Source organism: Vigna unguiculata, chromosome 8 (assembly GCF_004118075.2).
Source record: "Vigna unguiculata cultivar IT97K-499-35 chromosome 8, ASM411807v1, whole genome shotgun sequence".
Taxonomy (NCBI): Eukaryota; Viridiplantae; Streptophyta; class Magnoliopsida; order Fabales; family Fabaceae; genus Vigna; species Vigna unguiculata.
The window spans coordinates 35,600,318-35,620,348 of record NC_040286.1 but is presented as its reverse complement, the minus strand read 5'-3'; the positions used below and the strand labels follow the sequence as shown (position 1 = coordinate 35,620,348).

Here is a 20,031-nt window from a genome sequence, read left to right as displayed (position 1 = left end):
TTTAAAAGTAAAGATTTTATGGTTAGGTCTTCAATATAGTATAAGATTCAAAGTCTATTATAATGATATTTGTCATTTAAAAGACCTATCGGATCATCTATTAATGTTTAATGTTTAATACCACAATCACACTTGAGATGTGTATGTTTTAGCATTAGAAGATGTGTTAGAAATCCAACATCAACTAAAAAAATGAATTTAAAGTATATAAATTAATGTAAATTTTACTTTACAAGTAAATTTTATAAGGTTAAAGTTACATTCAAAGTTCACTATTTAAAAATTAGTAGAATAAATTTTTTTAGCTCTTAATATTTTGTTTCCCACATGCAATTAATGTGTGCGGAGAATATGTAATGATTAAGGTATATAAAATATTTAATAGTTGTTATTTGTAACATCAAACGTTTATTTCATATATATCGCGAAGAATTTAACTATCAAAACATCATTGTTTAGTAATTTATTTCCCTCTTTGCCTTAGCAAGAATTTGTAATCGTAACCTACAAAAATCTTGAATTAGGTGTTTATGAGCTTGTAATGGTTTTAGTTGGTGGATTTGAAGCTACAACAAACCTAGGAGAACCTGAATTTGTAACGGTTTTAGTTGGTGGATTTGAAGCTACAACAAACCTTGGAGAACCTAAACTTGTTACGATTTTAGTTGGTGGATTTGAAGCTACAACAAACCTTGGAGAATCTGAGCTTGTAACGGTTTTAATTGGTGGATTTGAAGCTACAACAAACATTGGAGAACCTGAGTTTGTAATAGTTTTAGTTGGTGGATTTGAAGCTACAACAAACATTGGAGAACCTGAGCTTGTAACGGTTTTAGTTGGTGGATTTGAAGCCACAACAAACCTTGGAGAACCTGAGCTTGTAACAGTTTTAGTTGGTGGATTTGAAGCCACAACAAACCTTGGAGAACCTGAGTTTGTAACGGTTTTAGTTGGTGGATTTGAAGCCACAACAAACCTTGGAGAACCTGAGCTTGTAACGGTTTTAGTTGGTGGATTTGAAGCTACAAAAAACTTTGGAGAACCTGAGCTTGTAACAGTTTTAGTTGGTGGATTTGAAGCTACAACAAACCGTGGAGAACCTGAACTTGTAACAGGTTTAGTTGGTGGATTTGAAGTTATTACTATTGACTTTGGTGGTTTTGAAATTGTATCATCACCCAAGGGTGGCGCTGGCTCGGAAGTTGTAGTTGTAAGGACTAGAAAAATTAAAAGAGCTGCAAAAGCTACAATGACCTTCATTTTTTAAAACTAGTTTTATCTCGAAAGGCTTTTTAGAATGGAAGTGTGTTTTGAGTGTGATAAATGGAACAAAGGTATAAGCTATATATAGTGATAGTTTTGGACCAATTTCAACCTTGATCACATGAATTCTTTTTATTTTAGAGTCATGCTAAACAGTATACTAAGGACATGTGTTAAAGATAATTAATACGCATTGAATTTTTCAAAGTTCATAAATAACTGTGATATTAAATAAAATATGACATAATAACCATTAATGTAGTTTTATTTTTTATTTAAGAGACATAAGTGTCCATAAGTGTTGTACAATTGTGTTTAATATTTTATTTAATACTCACCAATCAAAGTTAAAAAATAATTAAATAATAAAATAACTATATTTTAATATTGCTAAAAATTAAAATATAATTAATTATAAAAAAGTTTAAATTAACATAAAAACCAACAAAAATAGTGTTAAACATCTAAAAAATAAAAATAAAAACAACAATTAAATTATCAATTAAAACAACAATTAAACAATAATTGGTCACTAAATTGGTCTTTAATTAATTATTTAGAGACCAATATAGAAATCAATTCCTTTGGTAACGAAAACCTAGGTAGCCAATGGTAGTGACCAATTTAGAGACCATTTTATAATAGAAACTATTTTATTTACCAATTTAGAAACCAATTATAATTTTTTGAAACTAGTTTAGTTACCAGTAATTTTTAATTTATAAATTAGTATCTAAATTTGTCAGTATAGTGACTAATTATTTTTTGCCATTAATTTTGGTCATTATTTAACGTTTTTCTTGTTGAGAATTTTATTTTGCCATCCACTTGATACATATTTCAGATAAATAAGATTATAATTTGAATATCTAATTTTTTTAATTAATGATTATTACTCTACTTAATCCTCTAAATCTCACATTACATTTATGTATTTTTATTTTTTTTCTTTTAATAAATTTTCATATGATCGACAAATGATTAATGAGTTATGGAATATTGATACAATTGAGATGTCAAATTTTATAATAATACACATGGTAAGTTTTGGAATATTAATATTGTTGAGATGTCAAAATTTATAATAATATTTACGAGTTTGTTTAAAAATAAATGTTACGAAACAAATACAATTGTAATATTGACAATTAACACCTATTCAATGCTTTACCATTTTTTGTGGCAATGAGGAACGCATCCCTAGTAAATTTAAATAAAGAAATATACTAACCAGCTCCATTCGTTAAGAAATAATTAATACATATTAAATTCATTATTTTTAATTGAAAACTGGAATAATTAACGTCATTAATTAAAATAATATAAATGCATATAACAGATTTTATAAAGATAAAAATATCTTTTAAAATTTCTAAATAATAACTCTGATATATAATAAGCATTTTAAAACTTATAAGGTCTGTACTAAAAATTAAGAAAAAATATCTCTCTAATATATAATAAGCATTTTAGAACTTATAAGGTCTCTACTAAAAATTAAGAAAAAATATCTCTCTAACATATTGCTAGTTTTATGTATAATACAAAAGATTTTATTAAACTAAAAGAAATGTTGCAAATGGTTATAGATAAGTCAAAAAAAGGAAACTTAATGAAGTTTCATTGATACTTTAATTGTTGTTGTTTTTCCTTTGGTAAACGTTTTAGATATTTAACATTATTTTTTATTGGTTTTCTATTATTTTAAATTTTTTAAATTTAATTATATTTTAATTTTTAACAAAATTAAAATATAGTTATTTTATTATTTAATTAGTTTTTAACTTTAATTGGTGAACATTAAATAAAATATCAAACATAATTGTATAACACTTATGAGCATTTTTGTCATTGAAATAAAACATAATTGCATTAATGATTATTATGTCAAATTTCATTTAATATCACAATTAATAACTTTAATTGGTGAACATTAAATAAAATATTAAACATAACTGTACAACACTTATGAGCATTTTTGTCATTGAAATAAAATATAATTGCATTAATGGTTATTATGTCAAATTTCATTTAATATCACAATTAATATGTATTATTCAATGACAAAAAGACTCATAAGTGTTGTACAATTGTATTTAATATTTTATTTAATGCTCACCAATAAAATTTAAAAATAATTAAATAATTAAAATAACTATATTTCAATGTTGTTAAAAAAATTGAAAGAGTTTTGCTAACCAGTCTCCTATGGGTACTGGTTAAGGATAATTAATATACATTGGATCCTACAAAAGTACATATGTAAGTGTGATATTAAATAAAATTTGACATAATAATCATTAATGCAACTTTATTTTCTTTAGAGGACAAAAAATGTTCATAAATATTGTACATGTGTATTTAATATTTTATTTAATGTTCATAAATTAAAGTTAAAAATTAATTAAATAATAAAATAACTATATTTTAATGTTGCTAAAATTATATATAGTTAAATATAAGAAAATTTAAATTAACAGAAAAACCAACCAAAAAATAGTGTTAAACATCTAAAAATTCAAAAAAAAAACATAAGAAAGTATAAATTAACAGAAAAACCAACAAAAAAAATTAATGTTAAACATCTAAAAATGTTAAAAAATTAGAGATCTTAAAACTTTTAAAGTCCTTGTTTCGTAATAGTAAGTTATTATCTAAAAATTTAAAAGGATATTTTTATCTTTATAAAATTTATTATGTGCATTTATACTATTTTAATTAATATATTTAATCATTTCAATTTTCAATGTAAAAATAATGATACCAAAGCACATTTATTATTCCTTAACCAGTGGACACTGGTTAGCATTCTCCAAATTGAAATATAATTAATCATAAAAAAATTTAAATTAACATAAAAACCAACAAAAAATAGTGTTAAACATCTAAAAAATTTATAAAAAAAATAATAATTAAAGTATCAATTTGAGACATCATTGAATTTCCTTTCTCTAACTTATTGATAACTTTTTGCAACATTCATGCTAGCTTAACAAAATCCCTTGTATTAAAAAAATAGACAATATTTCAATATTTGAAATTATTAATTGTAAATACATAAATCTAGCAATATAAAAAATGGAATTACTTAAACTTTTAAGTGAAACACTGGATTTAAATTAGCATCTCCAAAAGCATTTTTCATTTTAGTATAGACTTTAGAAATTCCAAAGTACTTATTTTTAATCAAGAGAGCTATTGCTTAGAAATTTTAAAGGAAATTTTTGTCTTTAAAAAAATCTGTTGTATGCATTTATGTTATTTTAATTAATAAAATTAATTATTTCAACTTTCAATATAAACATGATGGAACCAATGTATATTAATTATTTCTTAATCAGTGTCCTAAGGGCACCGATTAGCATCCTCCTACAAATAAAATTGCATTAATGATTATTAGGTCATATTTTATTTAATATCACAATTAACTATGAACTTTTGTAAAATTTAATGTGTATTAATTATCTTTAATCAGTGCCCTTAGGGTACTTGTTAGCAGGACCCTTAAATAAAAAGGGTTAAATATGTGTTTGGTCCCTCAAATTTTAGTAAATTTTGAAACAATCCCTCTTCGAAACTTTATACTCATTTAATACTTCATCTTTAGAAATGCGTGAATTTAGTCCTTCTTACCAAATTTTGTTAAATTTATTTGACATTTTAAACGCATTTTATGATAATATTTGAGTTAACATTGAAGCGAAGATGTGTAAAACGGTGTAAATAATTCAAATACTATAATGAAATGTGCTTGAAATGTCAGATAAACTAAACAAAATTTGGTTAAAATGACTAAATTCATGTATTTTTAGAGATGAAGGACTAAATTGGTTGAAAGTTTTGAAGAGAAACTAATTCCAATTTTCACTGAAACTTGAGGGACCAAAAACATATTTAACCCAAATAAAAACAACTCATGTGATTAAGGTTGAAATTGGTCCAAAACTATCACTATATATAGCTCATACCTTTGTTCCATTTATCATTATCACTCTAAAAAGCCTTTTGAGATAGAACTAGTATTAGAGAATGAAGGTGTTTGTAGCTTTCGCAACTCTCCTAGTTTTTCTGGTCCTTAAACCTACAGCTTCCGAGCCTGCGCCACCCTCAGGTGATGATACAATTTCGAAACCACCAAAGCCAATAGGTATAGCTTCAAATCCACCAACCAAAACCGATACAAGCTTAGGTTCTCCAAGGTTTGTTGTAGCTTCAAATCCACCAACTAAAACTGTTACAACTTCAGGTTCTCCAAGGTTTGTTGTAGCTTCAAATCCACCAACCAAAACCGATACAAGCTCAGGTTCTCCAAGGTTTGTTGTAGCTTCAAATCCACCAACTAAAACTGTTACTCCAAGATTTGTTGTAGCTTCAAATCCACCAACTAAAACTGATACAAGCTCAGGTTCTCCAAGGTTTGTTGTAGTTTCAAATCCACCAACTAAAACTGTTACAAGCTCAGGTTCTTCAAGGTTTGTTGTAGCTTCAAATCCACCAACTAAAACTGTTACAAGCTCAGGTTCTCCAAGATTTGTTGTAGCTTCAAATCCACCAACTAAAACTGTTACAAGCTCATAAACACCTAAATCAAGATTATTTTTGTAGGTTCTGATTACAATTTCTTGTTAAGGCAAAGAGGGAAATAAATTAGTAAACAATGATATTTTGACAGTTAATTTCTTCAAAAATAACTTGTTGACAATATATATGAAATAAACGTTTGATGTTGCAAATAACAACTATTAAATATTTTATGTGCCTTAATCCATACATATTCTCTGTATACATTAATTGCATGTAGAAAAAAAATTATTAAGAGCTAAATTTTTTTATTTCCTCCTAATGTGAGTATGATATTAAATATTAATGGACGATCAAATATGTCCTTCATACAACAAATATCGTTATAATACTTTAACTCTAATATTAATATTAAGGATTGAACTTAACGACAATATGCTTACTTTTAAATAAATATATTTTTTATTTTATTCTTACCTAAAAAATCTTAGATTTTAATTATGTGATTAAATTTATATATAAAAAAATGTTTTGTATTCTATCCAGATAAATTCTAAACATTGGAAAACAAATCGATTAATATTTATGAAATATTGTGATTAAGAAAATAAGTATAAAAAATAAATAAAAGAAAAAACAAATAAAAACATGTATTAATTAAAAAGAATATTGGTTGTTATAGATTATATATAGATATATTGTTTTTCAAGATACGCTACGAAGATAAGAAAAAAGAAAGATAGAATAAGATAACATTTATTTAAGGAATGTAATCATGACTTTAAAGATAATTAATTAATTAATAACATAAAGAAAGGGAGAGAGAAAAAAAGAAGTAGAGAAAGAGAGAAAGAAAATTTGGAGGAATGGTTCCAAGAAATTTTAATTGTCTAAAGTATTGTGGGTATCTTACACTAATCAACCAGATAATAGAGAATGAGATTAAACTCTTTAATATTAATTTTAATAAATTTGTATGTGTTTTATTAATTTTTTTAAATATATATTTTTATTTTTACTTTCAATTAATTTATGTTTAATTTTATTTTTTAATTTATTTATACTTATACTATTCAATTTCTCTCTAAATGCATAACAATAACTGTTTTTTATAATATCTCTTAGATAGATAACATATATGATAAGTTTATTAAGTAAATATAACCGGACCTATTAGTTATAAATTTATTTTTTCTTTCTTGATATATTTAATTTAGTCATTAATGTAAGATTCTTAATTAATCATCGAATAAAATTATTTCTTCGTAACCTTTAAAAAACAACCACCAAGAATATTATAAAAAAGGAAAATCATGTATCTCATGGAACAATGCTTCCGTGGGACAAAGGTCTCAACACTATAAATGTAACATTTTAGAGAGTGTTTCATCTATCCAAATTTAAAACAAAATATCAGTGAATCTTTGAGATAAAGTAAAGTGTGAAAATGAAGAAAGTGTCTACATCAATTTTTAGTTTGGCAATTGTGTTACTCGTCATAGTTGCAGCTATGAAACCAGTGAATGGATTCAGCTGTGTGCAGGCAAAGCTCCAATTGCTTACATGTTTATCTTTTCTCACCACGAATCAAAAGAGCCCATCAAGTGCTTGTTGTAATGGGGTGAGAAATGTGAGAGCTTCAGCACCTACAAAACCTGAACTTCGTGAGGCATGTGTCTGTCTTAAGTCAACCGCCAATGAAACTCTTAACCTAAACAAAAACAAAGCTGTTCAGCTTCCTAAATTATGTAATGTCGATATTGGTTTTCCCATCTCCAAGGACATTGATTGTAACACGTAAGAATTGTTTTTTATATATCTTTTTCTTAATTTATACATACTCATAGCCCTCATATTAATTTATATACATTTGTTCACATTTTTTTTCTTCAGGATCTCTCTTTGAGCAAGAATTTGATGATGAAATGGGACATTGAAAATGTTGGATTATGCTTGAAACTTCTTTTCTTTTTGATGAAAAAATAAGAATGAAAGTAATGAACTTGTTCCACAAAGACATTTGTATTGAAAGTAATGATTATTCAATAGATATATATGTTGTTAGTAACCATTTCTTCACATAGTCTATTCGTATTTAATTATGATGTATAGTTTTAATGTTTGAGATTCATCGGCCTAAACAAAATAATTAAAATTAAACTTAGGTTACATGATTATTAAAAGAAAACTCTAAATATTTAATTTTCTCAAGACAAATTAATTAGTAGATATACAAAACGATTTTCAACGGTAATAGTAAATGAGCATAGTTGGAAAATAAAGAATCCATTCAAAACTTAACTTGGATATAAGTAATTCCACTTTTTTACTTCTTGACCTGTTGTGATACATAAACCACTGAAAACAAAACGTAACGTATATATATGGACCACATTCCAATAAAGACAAGTAAGAAGCCATTAATATTCAAAACAAATCATTAATTTTATTAAGAATTAGTTTTGGAATCGTGCCTACGCACGTTTTTTTTTTTCTGTTATTTATACTATTTTATCAAATTTAAAAATATTTAAATTATATTTATAACATTATTAATAAATGATTTTAATAATTTATTTTACATATTATTTTTTAAATTTTTAATTGATATTTATATAATATGAAAAATAGTTTATATATATATATACCTATGATATATATATATATATATATATATCATAGGTATATTAATTGTACAATTTAATATACATAGACTAATTATTATACAATTATATATATATCTTACTATTAATTGTACATTAATATATATTAATTGTACATTAATATAGGAGTGACAGTTCAAAATGGGATGATTTCAACCGATAACCATTTTGGATCGACCTGTCTTGTTCATCAATTTGATTCGCATAAATAAATGTTTGTACCCTTACAAAAATTGAAAAGTTATTTACATATTTAACTTGACTTTTTCTAAAAATACCAGTACATGAAGTAAAACTAGCACAACCCTTGACTATACTACCAATATTCACCTTAATTCAATTAGCATATTAAATTTTTCATATTACATCCATAAATGGAATCACCTTACTCTCCTTAGTTTGAATATTGAAAAATTTCAACACCAATAAAACAAAGACAATATCATATGCTTCTTAGATTTTTTCTCGACCATATGTCTCTTGAACAATCTTTTTTATTTTATTGGTTCATCATATAAGTGGAATGAAAACTTCTTGATCTTTAGAGTTTTAGTTAAAACATATTAGAATCACGGTCAAATATTTGATCGGTTATAAAACTTGAATTAATTTCTAAATAATTTTTATAATATTACACGTCTTTAAAATATTTTAAAGTGTATATCAACCTTAAAATATGTTATATTAATTATAACTTTTTTTTACTTAATTTTTATTACATATAACGTAACAAAAAGGTTAGAGTCCAACCCAATTTGTTTGATCGGACCAACCTAACCTAATTTGAGTTTGGTCCAATCCCACATTGTCCAATGTTGGTCTAACATTGATGACCATTTTTTCAGCCTAAATTATTATGGCATGATATGAAACTTAATTTGAACATAGATAGGCTCGACTTAACTCAATGTGTCACAACTCGACTTTATCAAAGGTAAGCTCGGGATAACTTAAAAGAGGAAGGACTCAACTTGACTCAACCAAAGATGAATCCACCTGACCTAATCCAAGATGGATCCAAATCAACTTAACCATAGGTGGATCTCATCTAACTTGATCGAAAGTTAACCTAACTTAAGATGAGACGAGATTAATCGAACTTTTGACTCGACTAATATGAATCTTAGTAATAATAGTTATTATTTGTAACATTGAATATTTATTTCATATATATATATATATATATATATTATCAATAAGCTTTTTTATTTTTGGAAGAAATTAACATTCAAACATCATTCTTCACTACATTATTGCTTTAGCAAGAAGTTGTAATCCGGGCCTACAAAACCCTAGAAGTTCTCCCGATTGATTTCTTTGGAGGACGTAAAGGTGAAGTTCTATCTGTTCCTGAATTTAAAATTGTAATTGATGGCTTCGGAGATCCTGAAGCCTTTGGTGGACATGCAGTTTCACCAGATGCTCCAGAAGCCTTTGGTGTTATTGGCTCCGAACCTGTAACTGTGAAGACCAGAACTAGCAGAGCAACAAAAGCTACCAACACCTTCATCTTTCTCAAAACTAGAGTTTTTTTCTTTATCTTTATAATGGAGATGTGTTTTGATGATGATAAATGGAACAAAGATATAAGCTATTTATAGTGATTCTCGTGGACAAATTTCAACCTTCATGACTTAGTTATTTTTACTTCAAGTTACTTCTAATGCGTCACTCATTTTGTCATTTTGCTTCAATAAGTTTGAATTGTTGTCACTATTACAATTTGTGTTTGCTTCATGCATTCACATGTATTTCGTGATGATGAATGTAGTTTTTGTAAAGTGAGATTAGAGGATTAAGTAAAAGAATTATCATTAATTAAAAAATTAGCTATTATTATTATTTATCTGAAACATGATGGACTTTATATCAAATTCTTCTATAAGTAGTGATAACAAAGTATTACATGAAAGAAAATAAAATTATATCATTAAAGTCATAAAAAAGTATACATTTTATATATGGAGTGTGTTCTAAATATTTAGAATTTACGATTTATATATATTTTTAATTAAGTTTCAAAGTTTACGATAAATTTGAATATTCTTAATTGACTTTCTATTAAAAAAAATATTTATTAAATATTTAAAAATTATATATTTTTTTATTAATTTTTTTATCAAATAAGTGTGACATGTTAAAGAGAGTGATGTTATATAATTAATATAATAATAACATTGTGGTTAATATAAAATTATTTATAACTTTTACTGTTTTAATTAAAAATATATTAAACAATGAGATGATCATATTCATCTAACTTTCACATCATCACCTATATTAACTTCAGCAACAGAGCCTACATCTTTTAGCACATAAAAGTAATTATGCACAGGAAAATGTTAATGTGTCTTAAATGTACTATTTAAAATATAATTAACAATAATTAATTTTACTGCATTTATCTTAAAAATTTAAAATAATTAATTTCACTAATTAAAATAATATAAATTTAAAAGTATTGTACAACTGATTTTAATTGATGAAATCTATTTAATTTTTTAAAATGTATAATAGAAACTAGGCTTAAATACTTTTTTGGTCCTCATTTCCGCAGGGTTTGTTGCGAATGGTTCTCATCTTGACAGAATGTTTAAAATGGTCATCATTTATACCGAATGTTTAAAATGGTTCTCATTTTCACAATTAGTGTTTTATTTGGTCATTTTCTGTAACGCCGTTTAAATCATTAAAGGAACATTGTACAGGTGGCACGGTTTGTATTAGGGTGTGTTACGTGTACTGTACATGTGTGGTAATTAGATATTTGGGGTTAAACAAGTGAGCTAGGGTTTTGATAAGGAATGTTTGGGCAGTTGGTGAGTTTTGGCAATCTTGTTCCTCCATTCTCAATTGGTGTTGCTGCAATCTTCTTCTTCATGCAATCCCATTATATAGGTATGTTACGGTTCCAATTTTCTTCCTTTACATCTGGTTGTAATCGTTGGAGGCAACCGTGTTGTATCACTTCGTGCACTGCACTGTTGGTGGTTCAACGAGAGATGGATTAACCCCAATTTGTAGCTGCGGAGAGATGACAACTTTAAGGATGACAAGAACTCCAAATAATATTGGTAGAAAATTTTGGGTACAATCTATTTTTTATTTTTGTGTTAATAATAAATTGGTTTTAATTTTTGATTTATTGATTTATAGAGTGGTGGTTCCAATAAGGTGGGCTGCAACTTTTTCAAATGGTGGTGTTGATGAAAAGATGTCATCATCATGACACAAATGAGACAGATTAATGATTTTAAAGTACAATCTGTTTTGTACTATTGTTAAATGAAGAAATGAATTAGTTTGATTATGTTGATATTAGTCCCAACATGTTCGTTCAAAATGACATATTAATCTGAGCATTGAAGTAAGTGATATTGATCTAAGCTTGGGAAAAATTAAATTGATCTAAGTCTGGAAGAAGTTAAATTCATAACATTAATTCATCATCATCATCAAAATGCACTACATCAATGTTTGTCAAAAGTGAAATTGAACGAATACAATGTTTAACTCTCAACTTCATTCCGAGCTCAAGAAAGACGAAGATAAAGAAATTTTCCTAATTGCAAAATTTACCCTAAATTAAAAAATTAACGTTAATTAGCCACCTGTACAGTACACGTAACAAACCCTGATATAAATTGTGCCACCTGTACAATTCTCCGTTAATGATTTAAACGGCGTTACAGAAAAGGATCAAATAAAACACAAATTACGAGAATGAGGACCATTTTAAACATTCGGTCAAAATGAGGACGATTTTAAACATTCTGGTCAAAATGAAGATCATCCACAACAAACACTACGAAAGTGAGACAAAAAAGTATTTAAGCCTGGAAACTATCATAAAATATGGTCAACGATAACTTTCATTTTGGTCATATCTCTTTATTTGAATGGCGTTGATTGTAAATTTTGGTCATATCTCTTTATTTGAATGGCGTTTATTGTAATGACTGTACTATTTATTATCATTTATGTCTGTTTTAAGTATTTAATTTCTCACATTTATTACGAGAAACATTTGCAGATATCACGAAACTGTTATTTTCGTTTTCAAAACATAAAAAATTACAATAATTTTTTATAACTTTAATGTTGAAATCAAGAATCTATCAAATTTACTGATAATAATAAAATATCGAGAAATTAGACCGCTGATTAATTTTATTTATTAATTAATGTTTTATACTTGTTAATTTGTAAGTTATTCAAACACAGTAATCAAAATTATATAATTTATTATAATCTTTTAACTAAAATAAGTTATATAATTTATTTATTTATCAATTAAGTTATACATGTAATGATCAAATTAATTCAGTTATAATATTAATAGATGGTAATGTGATTCTGTCCATCTTGTTTATATTTCACAGGCATAAATACGTATCTGTATACGATTTTTTAAATATATAAAATAAAATTATATTTGTTAAAATTAAAGTAAAATATATAAAAAGTGAAAAAATTAATAATCAATAAATAAGAAAAAAAAATAGAGATAGACAATTTTATAAAAGATTTACAAAAATAACGGTCAATTTTTAAAAATTTAATAAATAATTATATTTTAAAAAGCAAAATTAAAAATTTAACAAACAAACACGAAAAAAAAAATCTATTTATATATTTTTATAGATTTATTCTGCATTTTGCCAAAAAAAAAAGGTAAACTAATTCCTAGAATCTGCATTGTATAATGTATGATTTACGACTTTGCGAGTAGTATAAGAACCTTAATAATTTTATTTTTATTTAATTAAATTAGTAAAACTAATAATTTTATAAATCTATTTCTTAATAACTTTACTTTTATTTAATTAAATTAGTAAAAATCTTAATTTCTATTAGTCATAGTTAAAGTTATAACTTTAAAATTTGAATCTTATAAGATCGATGCATTTAAAATATGTTAATATGACAATAAATTTAAGATATATAATGTATCATAAATCAGACTTCGGGTTAAAAAAATACAACTTTTCTTTTAAACAATATTTCGTAATAATAAATATTTTTAAGTTAAAATATAATAATATAATTAAACTTTCATTAAAAAAGTAAATAGTAAAAATGATGCGATGTAATAAAATCAACGGTAGGTAAATTAAAAGAAAAATGTTATATATTATAACTCTTATAATAAAAGTGCTTCTAATAACAAACTTCAGTTGGCACCTACTTAAAATTTACAAAGTATTAAAAAGTGACTGACATTTAAAAACTCTCTTTGTATCTGAACATGCACATGAATAAAGCTGATTCTTAGATCAAATGTACCAAGAAATTTATCTTTTCAGTTAACAGACAGCTAATATTCGTAAATATTTATATAAAAACCAACATTTAAATCTCATAGATTAAAATAAACTTGTACATGGATATTTTCTTACAAACAACCTCATAGTTTTTTAAAATATTTTAAGGTTTAATTACACTGAATATTCCTGTTTTTGTTACAAAATTTTAATTAGTTTTTTAACTTCAAAATTATCCCAATTGAATCATATTTTTGAAAATTTATTTTAATTTAGTCCTTTTTGTTAGGACATATTTGATGATGTTAACTGTGTGTCACGCGTCAACTCGTAGTTTATTTTATTTTTTTTGGTTCTTTTTTGTTTTTTTTTAATTTTTTTACTTTTTTTAAAAAATTAGCTGATACATCAAATTAGGATTTTGTCACGTGTTAGCTTGTAATTTTTTAAATTAAAAAAAATTGCCACATGTTAATTATTTTTGTGAAAAATCTCAATTTGGTATCTGTATTTGTCATTTTGTCTCAATTTAGTTATAATTCCTTTTTAAAGTGGAGTGAGTAATTTCGTCCTTTCAAATTGAGACCAGTTTATCTTTTATATTAATATTATAATTATATTTTTATTATAATAGATATTTTTTAACTAAATTAAGTTTATTTAAATTTAAATTTTGTATTGAATTTTGTAACTTATATAAAACTATTTTAAAATTTTACATTTGAATTTATAAAATTGTTTAGAAATTATTAAAAATATTTTTTAAATAAATTTTAATGTAAAATTTAAATTTAAATAAAATTAATTTGGTTAAAAATATCATTATAACATTAATATAAAAATTTGGTCTCAATTTGCACCGGATGAAATTACTTCAGTTGACAAAGGAATTAAGATTAAATTGAGACAAAATAACAAATACAAGACCAAATTAAAATTTTTCAAATAAATAAATGACATGTGACAGAATCATATTTTAACCCGTGATAGTTTCTATTTTTTAAAACTTAAAAATTAAAAAAATCACAAACTCATACGTGCCAAAACTCTAATTTAACACGTGTCAACTGTTTTTTTTAAATAAAAAAATTACGAGACATGTGACACATAGTTAATTTATCAATGATATCTTAACAGAAATGAGCAAATTAAAATAAATTTTCAAAAAATAGAACATTATTGAAATAACTTTAAAATTAAGGACCAATTAAAATTAAGTAAAAAAAATAAGAATCTTCAGTTCCGTGTGATTAAACCATATTTTAATTTAACAAAATAATTCCAACTTAAAAGCAAAGAAAAATACCATATGCAAGTTTGAACTTCTCCTTCAAACCATTAGACAAGTTTTGGCAAAAGAAGAATAATAAGAAGGGAAAGGGAAAGAGAAATGCAATAGGATTTTGAAGGGTTCTGCATCCAATTTCAATTATCACACGCACGAAACATTTACAGCAGAGTAAGAATGGCAGTGATTCTGTGTGTGTGTGTGAGGACAACAGAACCAAACAATTACTTCCACTTTTAATGCTTTCACCAACTACGCACACATAGCAGAACCCATTGTCCTTAACTGCAGAGAGAGCCCTTTTCGTTTCGCTCGTTCTTCGTTTCTCCTCCGAATCTGATCCAGCAAAAATGCGCCTCCGCTTCTTCACTTTGGTGTGTTTGTGTTGTTGTTGGTTCGTCTCGAGCGAGGGCGAAACGGTGTCGTGTTCGAAAATAGTGCCGTTGGGGTTCCGCAGCGGCAACATTTCCATAACGGAATTCGGCGGCGTGGGTGACGGGCGCACCCTCAACACCAAGGCCTTCAGGGAGGCCATATACAGGATTCAGCACTTGCCACGTGTTGGAGGCACGCTCCTTTACGTCCCTCCCGGGGTCTACTTAACGGAACCCTTCAACCTCACCAGCCACATGACGCTCTTCCTCGCTGCCGGTGCCGTTATCATGGCCACGCAGGTACACTACACTACACAATCAAACCATTTTTATTTCTTATGTTTGTGTATTAGTTTTAATTATCAGTTATTAATTTTGTCAATTTTAATATACATTTTACACGATCTTTTTTTTCTGTTAATTTAGACATTTTAAATTTTCCATAAACATGATTGTGTATGCTGCGAAACAATGTGGGGTAGGTCCACCGACTAGGAGGAGAATGCGGAAAGAAAATAAGAGAAGGGAACGTGAAATTGTACATACGATGTGACAATTTAGAAGCATTTCACGTGCATAAAAAAAAAGATGTGAAATACTAATGAAAAGGGTATAGTTATAGTGGATTCAGTCCATAGATGTCGTTGTTTATTCGTATGGTGGGTGGTATGGAGTCCATAGATCGTAATGGAAGGTGGGAAACATTCAATCTCCATGATCATGGTGGGTCCCATATTGAGAGGATAGAAACTAGTGAGTGGTCTCGTCTTCATCAATGCATGCCACTATGTGCATCATCACGTTGTAGCTTTAGCAGCTGGGATTTCTGACAATTACTGTGTCTTCTTTCCTAATCAAGTGGCGGTGGGGTAGAGACTTGTTCTGCTGTTGCCACATGCTTGTGTAATTCCTGTGTTTTAATTAAACATCAATCTGAGACGGTGATTAGTGTAGATTTGTATACTAATTTCATCTGTTATGAATGCACTATGATCTAGCTACATACAAAATTACAATAAACACCTTTCGGCATTTTTTCCTTCCTTACACAGTATTCATTGCTTGATTCATTAGGATTCATCGAATTGGCCTTTGATTGCACCCTTGCCTTCTTATGGAAGAGGAAGGGAGCTGCCTGGAGGAAGGTATATGAGTTTTATGCATGGAAATGGAGTTCAGGATGTGGTAATCACTGGTGGGTATCCAACATTAACTGTTTTTTAGTCCACATAATACCTAAACTATGATCACACTATGATAACACTTAAAAAATATAATTACTTTTTATTTATCTAAATTTTCTTACACATTTTAAATCAATAAGAAATAGTTATTAATATAATGGTAAAGTAATTATTATAAGAATTAAAACTTTTATGTTAATTTGAAAAAAAAGGAACTAGCTACTGCATAGCAGAGTTTTGTATGAGCTTATAGAACACACTTGTATTACTTAATTAATACCCATCCATGGATACTAATATCTGTTTAAGTATTTAACTCCTCCACTTAACCATTTTAGTTTTAAGGTATACTTGACCTCTCTCGTACTTACTTTGTGAATACATGTAAATGTATAATATCTTTGTGATATATTTCGATATAGAATTTTAAGAGTAATTTATTTTTATAAAATACTTAAAATATTTTATAATAAAATATGTTGTTTGGTTAATTTTTTTTTTTAATATTAGAGTTTTCTAAAAGTAATTTCATTATTTAAAATTATAGAATTTCAAATTCTATACCTAAAGTACAGATATTCTTGAATTCATATATTCTCTCTTTATATTCTTTCCTCAACTTAATCATGGTAGGGACACTTTCATTAAGATTATTCTATTTAGGAGGATTATTTTAATTGATGTTGACTAACATTTTTTCATCGATAATGATATGTTAGCACTTTCTTTTAGACTATTATTATTTCTCATTCAATATTAGATAGAGTTTTTTTTTTTTATTAATGCTGGAGATTATTTGTTCTCAGTGATTATTTTTTCTTTCATCATTGCATATATTATTCTTGTCAATAGTGGTTGAAATTTAACTTTTAACTAATACTAATTAAGATTTCTTTGTGAATACAGTAAGTTTTTGTGAATGTCAATTTAAATAATTGTGATCAAATATCAACTTAAAATAATATTGATCTATCGTAATTCAAAAAAATGTTGTCTATATTATAAGTTGAATTTCCTTTTTATAAATTTTGATAGAAAAATAACATCAATAAAAATCAACTAAATAGATCATCTACACTGATATTTTTTAATTATTAAGTATTATTTAATATTTCAATAAATTTTTTTACAAATTCAAATATTTTACTCATATTAAAAATTAAAAATTTAAATTATTTTATTTAAACAAGTATTTAAAAATAAAATAATTTAAAATTAGATGAATTGAAATTTATTGTATTTAAATATTTAAAAATTGTAATATTTTTTCCAAACTAGCATACCAATAATTGGCTGCTGGAAGATTATTTTATGAAGACTAGTGGGTTTCGTGTCCAAACTATATCTGTGTCTCTCACACACGGTCATTTCATATATTTTTCACAGGTGAAAATGGGACAATTGATGGACAAGGAGATGTGTGGTGGAATAAGTGGAGACAGGGATCTCTTCAGTTTACCAGACCAAACCTTGTTGAATTTGTGAATTCTAAAGATATCATTATTTCAAATGTAATCTTCAAGAATTCTCCTTTCTGGAACATACACCCAGTTTACAGCAGGTATAGGTCGAGATAGGTTAGCACTCTTGAGGAATTTAACGTCTGGTGATAGATAGCATTCTTCATGTCTCTTATTTATTATTTTTGTACCAATATTTTACCATGATGTTTGTATGAATTCTTTATAAGTTTTTGTTACTTTGTTTCTAGAAACTAACTGGCTCTCATCCTTAGATCTGATTCCTAATTGTCTGATTTCTTTGCAGCAATGTTGTTATTCGATTTGTCACCATTTTGGCGCCACGAGACTCTCCAAATACTGATGGCATTGATCCAGGTAAGTAGTGGTTGGTTTCTAGACAGAAAAATATTGGCAAAACATTCTTTTAGATATTCAAAGTTTTGTATGAGTGTTACCTTTTAAGTTTCGCATGTAAGTTTATGGTTTAATTAATAATAGAGATTAGGAGAGAATGAGTGATACTGAGCACACATTATGAAAATAGTGAAATTGATACAACAAACAGCTTGCACATACTGTGCTAGGTTACTAACTGGTCTTATTTTATTGTTTGTAGCCAATGCATTTTGGTTTTTGGAATTCTTTCCCTTTTAAACACATCTGTCTTGTTTGATACTGGTCACAAGATGCACTCAAATGTAGTCAGTGTGGCTTGAGATTTGACCAATATCCTCTCAAGTTTTGTATTTATATTGCCTTCCACCAAGTTAACAACACTACAATGCAGTAGTTAATGGCAAAATCCCAGTGGTTATCTGGTGGTTGAAATTTACGGCACCATTTGGTTGGTTAGACAAGTTAAAAAAAAAAAAAAACCATTTCATATCATTCATACAAGTAATTCATTGATGCAGATTCAAGTTCAAATGTATGCATAGAGGATTCATACATATCTACTGGAGATGATCTTGTGGCTGTGAAGAGTGGATGGGATGAATACGGGATTGCTTATGGCCTTCCCAGCTCTAACATCACCATCAGGCGCGTAAGTGGATCATCTCCATTTGCTGGGATTGCTGTTGGCAGTGAAACCTCTGGTGGGGTGGAGAATGTACTTGCTGAACACATCAACCTTTACAAAATGGGAATTGGTATTCACATTAAGACCAACAGTGGCAGGGGTGGATTCATAAAGAATATAACAGTGTCTCATGTGTATATGGAGGAGGCAAGGAAGGGAATAAGGATCTCAGGTGATGTTGGGGGCCACCCAGATGACAAATTTGATCCGAATGCTCTTCCCCTTGTGAAGGGTGTCACAATTAAGAATGTTTGGGGTGTGAAGGTTTTGCAGGCTGGCTTGATACAAGGGGTGAAAAATTCACCTTTCACTGATATTTGCCTTTATGATATCAACCTTCGAGGAGTGACAGGACCTAGAAATCCTCCTTGGAAATGTTCTGATGTGTCTGGGTTTGCTCATCAGGTTAGTCCTTGGCCATGTTCTGAACTTAGCAGCAACCAGCAGGGGTCATGTGCCAATTACTCCTGAGAGGAGCAACCATTGGCTTCTTTTGTTGATTTATCGCAATGGAAGACATTGCAAAATGAAGACTTGTTTGTTTAAATTTTAGTGGAATTGATTTAGACTAATAATTTTAAATTGTTAAATGTAATTGAGATGTATGTCTAAGTTCATTTCAATAATAAAAATTATGTTAAAATATGTCCCAATTAAATGAAGTTTTTTGGGGTTTAAACAAACATGCCCTGAATTTATTAACATATAATGTGTGTTATGTTAAGTAAAAGTAAGGTATTATTTGATGCATTGTAGGGAAAACATAAGTAAATCTAAATAAAAATTATATTTGAAAACTGTAAAGGTTACTCTTTAAAATATATATGCTTTCAGCTATTAGAAAATCAAGGGAATTAATTTAAAAATTTATGCTCTCGTTATTAGTATTCCTGTTAGTATTCCTGTGAAACCGATGTTAATTTCTTAACG

General features: G+C 27.1%; 2 protein-coding genes across 2 annotated transcripts; both read left to right on the top strand.

Annotated features, from left to right (window-relative positions):
- Positions 1 to 5,260: 5,260 nt before the first annotated feature.
- Positions 5,261 to 6,012, top strand: LOC114195528 (proline-rich receptor-like protein kinase PERK8). Its single transcript, XM_028086031.1, has 2 exons — positions 5,261 to 5,452; positions 5,567 to 6,012. Exons 1-2 carry the CDS (start codon positions 5,293 to 5,295, stop codon positions 5,839 to 5,841), a joined length of 435 nt encoding a protein of 144 aa, XP_027941832.1. The 5' UTR covers positions 5,261 to 5,292; the 3' UTR covers positions 5,842 to 6,012.
- Positions 6,013 to 15,042: 9,030 nt separating this feature from the next.
- LOC114193380 (probable polygalacturonase) lies at positions 15,043 to 19,744 on the top strand. The gene is made up of 5 exons (XM_028083146.1): positions 15,043 to 15,673; positions 16,448 to 16,568; positions 17,944 to 18,118; positions 18,325 to 18,395; positions 18,935 to 19,744. Exons 1-5 carry the CDS (start codon positions 15,350 to 15,352, stop codon positions 19,570 to 19,572), a joined length of 1,329 nt encoding a protein of 442 aa, XP_027938947.1. The 5' UTR covers positions 15,043 to 15,349; the 3' UTR covers positions 19,573 to 19,744.
- The last annotated feature ends 287 nt before the right edge of the window (positions 19,745 to 20,031 follow it).

Excerpts from the sequence above, each read along its gene's own strand:
- LOC114193380 (XM_028083146.1), top strand. The coding sequence starts at position 15,350 with ATGCGCCTCCGCTTCTTCACTTTGGTGTGTTTGTGTTGTTGTTGGTTC. Across the intron at positions 16,569-17,943 it reads TCAGGATGTGGTAATCACTG|GTGAAAATGGGACAATTGAT; the intron begins GTGGGTATCCAA and ends TATTTTTCACAG. Across the intron at positions 18,119-18,324 it reads ATACACCCAGTTTACAGCAG|CAATGTTGTTATTCGATTTG; the intron begins GTATAGGTCGAG and ends ATTTCTTTGCAG.
- LOC114195528 (XM_028086031.1), top strand. The coding sequence starts at position 5,293 with ATGAAGGTGTTTGTAGCTTTCGCAACTCTCCTAGTTTTTCTGGTCCTT. Across the intron at positions 5,453-5,566 it reads CAAAACCGATACAAGCTTAG|GTTCTCCAAGGTTTGTTGTA; the intron begins GTTCTCCAAGGT and ends ATACAAGCTCAG.